This window comes from Mizuhopecten yessoensis, unplaced genomic scaffold (genome assembly GCF_002113885.1).
Source record: "Mizuhopecten yessoensis strain PY_sf001 unplaced genomic scaffold, ASM211388v2 scaffold897, whole genome shotgun sequence".
Lineage (NCBI taxonomy): Eukaryota > Metazoa > Mollusca > Bivalvia > Pectinida > Pectinidae > Mizuhopecten > Mizuhopecten yessoensis.
Window position 1 is genome coordinate 777,191 of NW_018403776.1, and position 11,062 is coordinate 788,252.

Here is an 11,062-nt window from a genome sequence, read left to right on the forward strand (position 1 = left end):
TCTGACGTTGATCCATTAGACAGAATTATCTGACGTTGATCCATTAGACAGAATTATCTGACGTTGACATATTGTTGCAATCAAGTTCTAAGGTTATAAATTGACTTGGCAAATAAAGCATGTGACACTGACGTGAAGATAGGTTTATGGGAAAATGTAATAAAAAGTAACATTACAGGGGAAAAAAAAATGACTTGACATTTCATAACTAGTGATATAGGCATGGTAATGTCTTCAGTCAAATTAAGTCATCTGTATCTTAGGAAATTGTGGGCTTAACAAATTAGGTATCCCTTTTCTGTAAAAAAACAACATTGTGTTGCCCTTACAATGTTGTTGTTGTTCATCAGCGACCAGATAGCCAAATTAGTAGAGCGTCTCTGTCTCAAATTCAGAGTCCCAGGTTCAAATCCCATATCTAGCTGTGCATTTCTCCTGTTACAAAATTGGTCTGCAAACCCTAGTTTCAAGTACAAATGTACTATGCAAATGCTTGGCAAGGGAATACCCAAACCTAGATTGTAAATAGTGTAGACTTCGGGGGCAAAGACTTAGAAAAACGAGTAAGGAATGTCGGGGAACTGGACTGAGTTGATCGTCTGCAACGAGGTAGCTCAAATGGTAGAGCATCCATCTAGAGTTTGAATGGTTCCTGGTCCAAATCCCTGTCTGGCCTTGCATTTCTCTTCCTCCTGTTACACTAGGATCTTGAAAACAAATTAAAGATGGCTGCTGGTACAGGTTTCTGTTAATGTTTACCACTTGGGATTGTATTTGGTGAAAATTTGTATTAAGTGGATTGTCTACATGAACAATATAAGGACCTGCGTAAATCATTATCTGAGACCTTTGGACTGTAGCTTCTGGTCTGATTTTATTTGTACTTGTACATGTTGATTGTTATATAAACATGTTAGTGGTATAGCTTTAGGTTGCTTCCTATAAACTTAAACTTTAACATACCGTGGTAATGTTTGTACAAAATGTGTGTGATATCAATAAGGTTTATCAAATACATTTAAAATGAAGTAAAAAGATCATTATAAGGCTAACTTGTAATGATTTATAAGGCGTGCAACAAACATTGATTTGATTAATCAAATCTTTAGAAACTTGTAAAGCACTTAAATTACACGGATGGGAATATAAAGTTCATGGTTCAAATCACATTCAATCATTAACACATATTTCTCACATGTACAGTTCCTTTGCAAAAATCAAAGTGCATGTGAATGTTTGAGGCTAAACACAATAAGAAGCTTAGCTTTCTCTGACTTCTCCCATCGAAATGGACATGAGATGATGGGGGATATAATTGGACCAATCTCCAAATAGTTCATCAGTTAAGCTGTGACCAGGCATTTAATAGGATTAACACTGTAGTCTTTGCTTGGCACTGCAACTTGGTTTTATTCATAGAAGAAATAAGATCTATTGTTGCTGTTAATGAGGTGAATGGCTATTTCTGGCCTAATCCTGTGATACACAAAAGGGGAAGAACGAGAAAAATAGTCAGGTGGAGATTAGATGCTCATATCAAAGATCTTGGATGTTGTGGTAACCATTGATTTAATGCCAAGTAGTGGGAGGAGAGATTCTATATTGGAAAGGCCATCTCGTCTGTCGAGTTGTGGGTGGAGAGACACTCGATAGGATAGGCCAAATTGTTGTCTGTTAAGTTATGGGATGAGAGACACTAGATAGGATAGTCCATGTTGTGTGTTGGGTTGTGGGATGAGAGACACTAGATAGGATAGGCCATTTTGTGTGTTGAGTTGTGGGATGAGATACACTCATTAGGATAGGCCATGTTGTGTGTTGAGTTGTGGGAGGAGAGACACTAGATAGGATAGGCCATGTTGTGTGTTGAGTTGTGGGATGAGATACACTCATTAGGATAGGCCATGTTGTATGTTGAGTTGTGGGAGGAGAGACACTAGATAGGATAGGCCATGTTGTGTGTTGAGTTGTGGGAGGAGAGACACTAGATAGGATAGGCCATGTTGTGTGTTGAGTTGTGGGAGGAGAGACACTAGATAGGATAGGCCATGTTGTGTGTTGAGTTGTGGGAGGAGAGACACTAGATAGGATAGGCCATGTTGTGTGTTGAGTTGTGGGAGGAGAGACACTAGATAGGATAGGCCATGTTGTGTGTTGAGTTGTGGGAGGAGAGACACTAGATAGGATAGGCCATGTTGTGTGTTGAGTTGTGGGAGGAGAGACACTAGATAGGATAGGCCATGTTGTGTGTTGAGTTGTGGGAGGAGAGACACTAGATAGGATAGGCCATGTTGTGTGTTGAGTTGTGGGAGGAGAGACACTAGATAGGATAGGCCATGTTGTGTGTTGAGTTGTGGGAGGAGAGACACTAGATAGGATAGGCCATGTTGTGTGTTGAGTTGTGGGAGGAGAGACACTAGATAGGATAGGCCATGTTGTGTGTTGAGTTGTGGGAGGAGAGACACTAGATAGGATAGGCCATGTTGTGTGTTGAGTTGTGGGAGGAGAGACACTAGATAGGATAGGCCATGTTGTGTGTTGAGTTGTGGGAGGAGAGACACTAGATAGGATAGGCCATGTTGTGTGTTGAGTTGTGGGAGGAGAGACACTAGATAGGATAGGCCATGTTGTGTGTTGAGTTGTGGGAGGAGAGACACTAGATAGGATAGGCCATGTTGTGTGTTGAGTTGTGGGAGGAGAGACACTAGATAGGATAGGCCATGTTGTGTGTTGAGTTGTGGGAGGAGAGACACTAGATAGGATAGGCCATGTTGTGTGTTGAGTTGTGGGAGGAGAGACACTAGATAGGATAGGCCATGTTGTGTGTTGAGTTGTGGGAGGAGAGACACTAGATAGGATAGGCCATGTTGTGTGTTGAGTTGTGGGAGGAGAGACACTAGATAGGATAGGCCATGTTGTGTGTTGAGTTGTGGGAGGAGAGACACTAGATAGGATAGGCCATGTTGTGTGTTGAGTTGTGGGAGGAGAGACACTAGATAGGATAGGCCATGTTGTGTGTTGAGTTGTGGGAGGAGAGACACTAGATAGGATAGGCCATGTTGTGTGTTGAGTTGTGGGAGGAGAGACACTAGATAGGATAGGCCATGTTGTGTGTTGAGTTGTGGGAGGAGAGACACTAGATAGGATAGGCCATGTTGTGTGTTGAGTTGTGGGAGGAGAGACACTAGATAGGATAGGCCATGTTGTGTGTTGAGTTGTGGGAGGAGAGACACTAGATAGGATAGGCCATGTTGTGTGTTGAGTTGTGGGAGGAGAGACACTAGATAGGATAGGCCATGTTGTGTGTTGAGTTGTGGGAGGAGAGACACTAGATAGGATAGGCCATGTTGTGTGTTGAGTTGTGGGAGGAGAGACACTAGATAGGATAGGCCATGTTGTGTGTTGAGTTGTGGGAGGAGAGACACTAGATAGGATAGGCCATGTTGTGTGTTGAGTTGTGGGAGGAGAGACACTAGATAGGATAGGCCATGTTGTGTGTTGAGTTGTGGGAGGAGAGACACTAGATAGGATAGGCCATGTTGTGTGTTGAGTTGTGGGAGGAGAGACACTAGATAGGATAGGCCATGTTGTGTGTTGAGTTGTGGGAGGAGAGACACTAGATAGGATAGGCCATGTTGTGTGTTGAGTTGTGGGAGGAGAGACACTAGATAGGATAGGCCATGTTGTGTGTTGAGTTGTGGGAGGAGAGACACTAGATAGGATAGGCCATGTTGTGTGTTGAGTTGTGGGAGGAGAGACACTAGATAGGATAGGCCATGTTGTGTGTTGAGTTGTGGGAGGAGAGACACTAGATAGGATAGGCCATGTTGTGTGTTGAGTTGTGGGAGGAGAGACACTAGATAGGATAGGCCATGTTGTGTGTTGAGTTGTGGGAGGAGAGACACTAGATAGGATAGGCCATGTTGTGTGTTGAGTTGTGGGAGGAGAGACACTAGATAGGATAGGCCATGTTGTGTGTTGGGTTGTGGGAGGAGAGACACTAGATAGGATAGGCCATGTTGTGTGTTGAGTTATGGGAGGAGAGACACTAGATAGGATAGACCATGTTGTGTGTTGGATTGTGGGATGAGAGACACTAGATAGGAAAGGCTGTGTTGGGTTGTGGGAGGAGAGACACTAGATAGGATAGGCCATGTTGTGTGTTGTGTTGTGGGTTGAGAAACACTCGATAAGATAACCCATATTGTGTGTTGAGTTGTGGGAGGAGAAACACTTGATAGGATAGGCCATGTTGTGTGTTGAGTTGTGGAAGGAGAAACACTTGATATGATAGGCCATGTTGTGTGTTGAGTTGTGGAAGGAGAAACACTAGATAGGATAAGCCATGTTGTGTGTTGAGTTGTGGGAGGAGAAACACTCGATAGGATATAACCCATGTTGTGTGTTGAGTTGTGGGAGGAGAGACACTAGATAGAATAGGCCATGTTGTGTGTTGAGTCGTGGGAAGAGAGACACTAGATAGGATAGGCAATGTTGTGTGTTGAGTTGTGGGAAGAGAGAGGCTAGATAGGATAGGCCATGTTGTGTGTTGGTTTGTGGGAAGAGAGACATTAGAATAGATAGGATAGGCCATGTTGTGTGTTGAGTTATTGGAGGAGAGACACTTGATAGTTGAGTTGTGGGAGGACAGACACTAGATAGGATAGGCCATGTTGTGTGTTGGGTTGTGGGAAGAGAGACATTAGAATAGATAGGATAGGCCATGTTATGTGTTGAGTTGTGGGAGGACAGACACTAGATAGGATAGGCCATGTTGTGTGTTGAGTTGTGGGAGGGAGTTATGGGATGAGAGACACTAGATAGGATAGGCCATGTTGTGTGTTAAGTTGTGGGAAGAGAGACACTAGATAGGATAGGCCATGTTGTGTGGTGGGTTGTGGGAAGAGAGACATTAGAATAGATAGGATAGGCCATGTTATGTGTTGAGTTGTGGGAGGAGAGACACTAGATAGGATAGGCCATGTTGTGTGTTGAGTTGTGGGAGGAGAGATGCTAGATAGGATAGGCCTTGTTGTGTGTTGGGTTATGGGAGGAGAGACCCTAGATAGGATAGGCCATGTTGTGTGTTGAGTTGTGGGAGGAGAGACACTAGATAGAATAGGCCATGTTGTGTGTTGGGTTATGTGAGGAGAGACACTAGATAGGATAGGCCATGTTGTGTGTTGAGTTGTGGGAGGAGAGACACTAGATAGGATAGGCCATGTTGTGTGTTGGGTTATGTGAGGAGAGACACTAGATAGGATAGGCCATGTTGTGTGTTGAGTTGTGGGAAGAGAGACACTAGATAGGATAGGCCATGTTGTGTGTTGAGTTCTGAGAGGAGAGACACTAGATAGGATAACCCATGTTGTGTGTTGAGTTGTGGGTGGAGAGACACTAGATAGGTTAGGCCATGTTGTGTGTTGGGTTGTGGGAAGAGAGATTGTATGTTGGGTTATGGGATGAGAGACACTAGATAGGATAGGCCATGTTGAGTGGTGGGTTGTGGGATGAGAGACACTAGATAGGAAAGGCTGTGTTGGGTTGTGGGAGGAGAGACACTAGATAGGTTAGCCCATGTTGTATGTTGAGTTGTGGGAGGAGAGACACTAGAACACTAGATAGGAAAGGCTGTGTTGGGTTGTGGGAGGAGAGACACTAGATAGGTTAGCCCATGTTGTATGTTGAGTTGTGGGAGGAAAGACATTAGATAGGATAGGCCATGTTGTGTGTTAAGTAGTTGTCGGTGGAGAGACACTAGATAGGTAGACCATGTTGTGGGTTGGGGTGTGGGAAGAGAGACACTAGATAGGATAGGCCATGATGTGTGTTGGGTTGTGGGATGAGAGACACTAGATAGGAAAGGCTGTGTTGGGTTGTGGGAGGAGAGACACTAGATAGGTTAGACCATGTTGTGTGTTGAGTTGTGGGAGGAGACACAAGATAGGCCATGTTGTGTGTTGAGTTATGGGAGGAGAGACACTAGATAGGTTAGGCCATGTTGTGTGTTGAGTTGTCGGTGGAGAGACACTAGATAGGTTAGACCATGTTGTGTGTTGGGTTGTGGGAAGAGAGACACTAGATAGGATAGGCCATGTTGTGTGTTGGGTTGTGGGATGAGAGACACTAGATAGGATAGGCCATGTTGTATGTTGAGTTGTGGGAGGAGAGACACTAGATAGGTTAGCCCATGTTGTATGTTGAGTTGTGGGAGGAGAGACACTAGATAGGAAAGGCTGTGTTGGGTTGTGGGAGGAGAGACATTAGATAGGATAGGCCATGTTGTGTGGTGAGTTATGGAAGGAGAAACACTTGATATGATAGGCCATGTTGTGTGTTGAGTTATTGGAAGAGAGACACTAGATAGGATAGACCATGTTGTGTGTTGGATTGTGGGATGAGAGACACTAGATTGGATAGACCATGTTGTGTGTTGAGTTGTGGGGGGAGAGACACTAGATAGGATAGGTCATGTTGAGTGTTGAGTTGTGGGAGGAGAGACTCTAGATAGGTTAGCCCATGTTGTGTGTTGGGTTATTGGAGGAGAGACACTTGATAGGATAGCCCATGTTGTGTGTTGGGTTGTGGGATGAGAGACACTAGCTAGGATAGGCCATGTTGTATGTTGAGTTATGGGATGAGAGACACTAGATAGGATAGGCCATGATGTATGTTGAGTTGTGGGAGGAGAGACTCTAGATAGGTTAGCCCATGTTGTTTGTTGAGTTGTGGGAGGAGAGACTCTAGATAGGTTAGCCCATGTTGTGTGTTGGGTTGTGGGAGGAGGGACACTAGATAGGAAAGGCTGTGTTGGGTTGAGGGAGGAGAGACACTAGCTAGGATAGGCCATGTTGTGTGTTCGGTTGTGGGATGAGAGACACTAGCTAGGATAGGCCATGTTGTGTGTTGAGAGACACTAGATAGGATAGGTCATGTTGAGTGTTGAGTTGTGGGAGGAGAGACTCTAGATAGGTTAGCCCATGTTGTATGGAGGAGAAACACTCGATAGGATATAACCCATGTTGTGTGTTGAGTTGTGGGGGGAGAGACACTAGATAGGATAGGCCTTGTTGTGTGTTGAGTTGTGGGAGGAGTTACACTAGATAGGATAGGCCATGTGGTGTGTTGAGTTGTGGGAGGAGAGACTCTAGATAGGTTAGCCCATGTTGTGTGTTGGGTTATTGGAGGAGAGACACTTGATAGGATAGCCCATGTTGTGTGTTGGGTTATTGGAGGAGAGACACTTGATAGGATAGACCATGTTGTGTGTGGGGTTATTGGAGGAGGGACACTTGATAGGATAGGCCATGTTGTGTGTTAGGTTATGGGAGGAGAGACATTAGATAGGATAGGCCATGTTGTGTGGTGAGTTGTGGAAGGAGAAACACTTGATATGATAGGCCATGTTGTGTGTTGAGTTATGGGAGGAGAGACACTAGATAGGGTAGGCCATGTTGTATGTTGGGTTGTGGAAGGAGAGACACTAGATAGGATAACCCATGTTGTATGTTGAGTTGTGGGAGTAGAGACACTAGATAGGTTAGCCCATGTTGTTTGTTGAGTTGTGGGAGGAGAGACTCTAGATAGGTTAGCCCATGTTGTGTGTTGGGTTGTGGGTGGAGAGACTCTAGATAGGATAGGCCATGTTGTCTGTTGAGTTGTGGGAGGAGAGACACTTCACAAAATACCAGCTTGTCTCAGGATTTCCATTCTATTTGATCAAGGTAATATGTCAAAACCTAGCAGTCTTAACTGAGCAAATGTTTAGATTGTTATAACTTCAAATATACAGTCGACATGCCATGTACAAATGTAAACATATGTTTATATAAACAAATTTTCCTTTTGGAATGGAAGTCTGTAGTCTGTAAGAAACAAAAAATGATCATGCAAACTTTAGTAAAGGCTGCTCGAGAATATAAAATGACTGGGAACACCTGAGTCCAATACTGTGATGTTCTTGTGGCAATAGAAAAAACTTGTGCCAGGGGTCAAATTTTTGAACATGGAGAATGCTATTTGTATTTTCCATCAATTAATGCAAAGTTAAGAAATAAGTCAAACGAGAAGCAAGACAGCAATTCTACATGTTGGAGCTAGGGAAGGTTACACATGTTTACAATGGTTTTCTCAGAAAGCCAGCGATATGTCTGAATTTTGTCATTTTTTGCTATTAGTCGTAGTCATTATTAATGACTTATGTTAATATATGTTTGTATACAGTGTAGGTAAAATACAGGTGAAAGCTAGGCAACAGCTAATTAATGGGGTCAGTATGAGGGGAGTTTATAAACTATTTCTGGAATTTTCTGATATGTGTCATATGCGTTGGTTATAAATGTCTGTAAGGTTTACTGTGTGACATGTTTATGACTATCATTTGCGTAACAGAAGATACAAAACAAGATGTTGGTTAATAGATACGTGAAAATGTCTGAATGCCACGTCATGTTGTAAACACAGGTGAACACATTATATTAGTTAAGACATTGTGCATAGCCATAGACATTTTAAAGGAAATTCACAGAAGACATTTGCACATATTTCCAGACATTTTTGCTTCTAAAATTTGTCTCTGACAGACACCATGAAAGAATTAATTTCCATAATTTTGAAGTGACTTGATGGCAACTGAAGGAGCTGTATAGATAATAGATCAAGAGAAAGGTGCAAAACATTATCCAAGTGATTCAAAGAAAACAGTTACAGTAACAAACAACTCGCTCTTGTCATTAGATAAGTAGGTTAATTTTATCATCATACCAGTCTAAAGGATGCTTTGAAGGCTTGCTTCAAAGTCCAATGTTTAGAAAAATCAATACAAATTTCAAAAGAAGGAAATAAAAAGGATTTGCAGTTCTCTTGACAAAGTTTTCTGTAATGTGTAACCATGATACAACTCTGATATAAAAGAATTCCAAATGCAGCAAAGGGTAAGTTGACTTTGGGGAGACAATTGCATGAAAAGACATCCGCATTTTGTCATCACTCTGGCAACTGCATTCCTGCGTGGAGTGTTCATCAAACTTCAAGTATTTATCATACATGTGAATACTTTGAATGAGTTCATGTTGCAGCAGTCCAGGGTCAAGGTCAAGGCCACCATTACTTGTTAGAGAACTGTTTGACGTTGCTCTAGTGGCTACAGTCCTGCACTGATTTTGATCAAATATCATATACTGATCATGCACGAGAATAGCTCAAAGGAGTTTGCATTTCTGGGTGTCAAGTTCAAGGTCGCCATTAATATTCATAGAAATTTTTTTTCATCTCTCTACCTAATCTATTTCTGCATTGATTTTGACCAAAACCCTATATTTGTCTAGTTTGACTATACTTTGAATGAGTTTATGTTTTTGATTTGGCTTTTGAGTAGGCTTTATGAAGTGAAGTACATTCTGTATGATAGTACCTTGAGCATTTTTTTGTGCTAATGCTAGAAGCCATAACAAGGTACTGTTAAATCTATAGTCTTGAACCACACTTGAGGGGATTTATATCGCTTGTAACACCTGGTTAATACTACAGTAAAGCTTCAATAAAATTTCCAGTGTTTCAGTTGCCAGCTTGCTTAACACTAACATCTTTCTATGTCTCCCTTTCTTCCTAACAGTTTCTATGTAGGTGTCCCTCAATATGTTACCAAACCTCTTTATAATGCCATAGCTGTGTCGAACAAATCTTTACAAGGTTTTACAGTACATCCAACACCAACTCCATTGAAAAATAAGATTCTCCAATTGATTATGATTGTCTTACCAATGTGTACCAAACACTGATTCGCTAATGGTAAAACATTATAGAAAATAATGTGACATGTGTTATTGTTGAAATCTCGCTCAGATAGAACACACTACCTTTCTTATTGCATGTTTGATTGATACATTAAATGTTTAAATGTAAAGATAAAGAACCAAATATAAACATTTGATCTGGCAGCCTGACTTTGATAAGCTTTGTAGAGAAAGCAGCTGTGTTATAAGTCAGCAGATCAACATGTACTGATGGGCTATTTCTCTGTCGATCCACAGTGCCTTATCTCTGTGGTATTGACGGATCACTGTTTGGATAAGAAGCCCAACATGTACACCCACAACATTTTGCTGACTTGTGTTTGACGAAAAAGACTTTTCTAGTCGATGTTTGTTATTGATCGTTGAACAGTGTGATTAGCACTATGTTCGTACAGTCAGCAACACCACATGTATACATGCTTCACCTTCTCCGAGTGGATGATAACTCACCAGTGACTAAATAGGAGTTTTATATCTAGTTAACCGCTCATTACAAGTGCTGTGTATTGATGAATATTTGGTCTGGGCCTTGTTTGTGATCCTCTTGGAGCCTTATTTCTTGTGTAACATGTGAAGTCTAACAGTTTCTTACTTCCTTTTACAGTCGGATAACATTCAACACAAAGATGCTTTCACACCTGCTTCATCAATACCTCACTGTCTTTGGAGCTGTGTTGACCTTGGTTACCGTGGTGACAACCTCAACTTATCATGACTACTGTATTCTTGGAGCAGGGCCAGGTGGTCTCCAGATGGCGTATTTCATGGAACAAAGCAGCAGAGATTACATTGTCTTTGAAAGAGAAAATACAACAGGTATGTATTTGTCTTTTCAATGTTTTGTGCATTGATAAAATATTGGAATGAATCTTTTGAAAAAACAACAGTGTTTGTAATTTGATGTCCCTACTGTCTGGACTAGCTCCCTAACTTTACCATTGAACTAGTTTGTAAGCTGTTGTCAGGACTAGTTACCCTAACTTTACCATTGATCTAGTTTGTAAGTTGTTGTAAGGACTAGTTACCCTAACTTTACCATTAATCTAGTTTGTGATTTGTTGTCTGGTCTATAGCTAGTTACCCTAACTTTACCATTGATCTAGTTTGTGAGTTGTTGTAAGGACTAGTTACCCGAACTTTACCATGGATCTAGTTTGTAAGTTGTTGTAAGGACTAGTTACCCGAACTTTACCATTGATCTAGTTTGTATGTTGTTGTAGGGACTAGTTAGGGCCCCGTATCGGAGATACGGGTACCCTATATATATA

The 11,062-nt window shown here is 41.9% G+C and overlaps 1 protein-coding gene across 1 annotated transcript in view; it reads left to right on the forward strand.

Moving 5' to 3' along the window:
- LOC110454052 (FAD-dependent oxidoreductase domain-containing protein 2-like) overlaps window positions 1–11,062 on the forward strand; it is a 48,656-nt gene that overhangs the window by 5,899 nt on the left and 31,695 nt on the right. Inside the window, exon 2 of the mRNA XM_021503389.1 lies at window positions 10,399–10,610. Within this exon, the coding sequence (XP_021359064.1) occupies window positions 10,421–10,610 (190 nt within the window). The 5' untranslated portion in view covers window positions 10,399–10,420. The remainder of the gene's footprint in view (window positions 1–10,398; window positions 10,611–11,062) is intronic.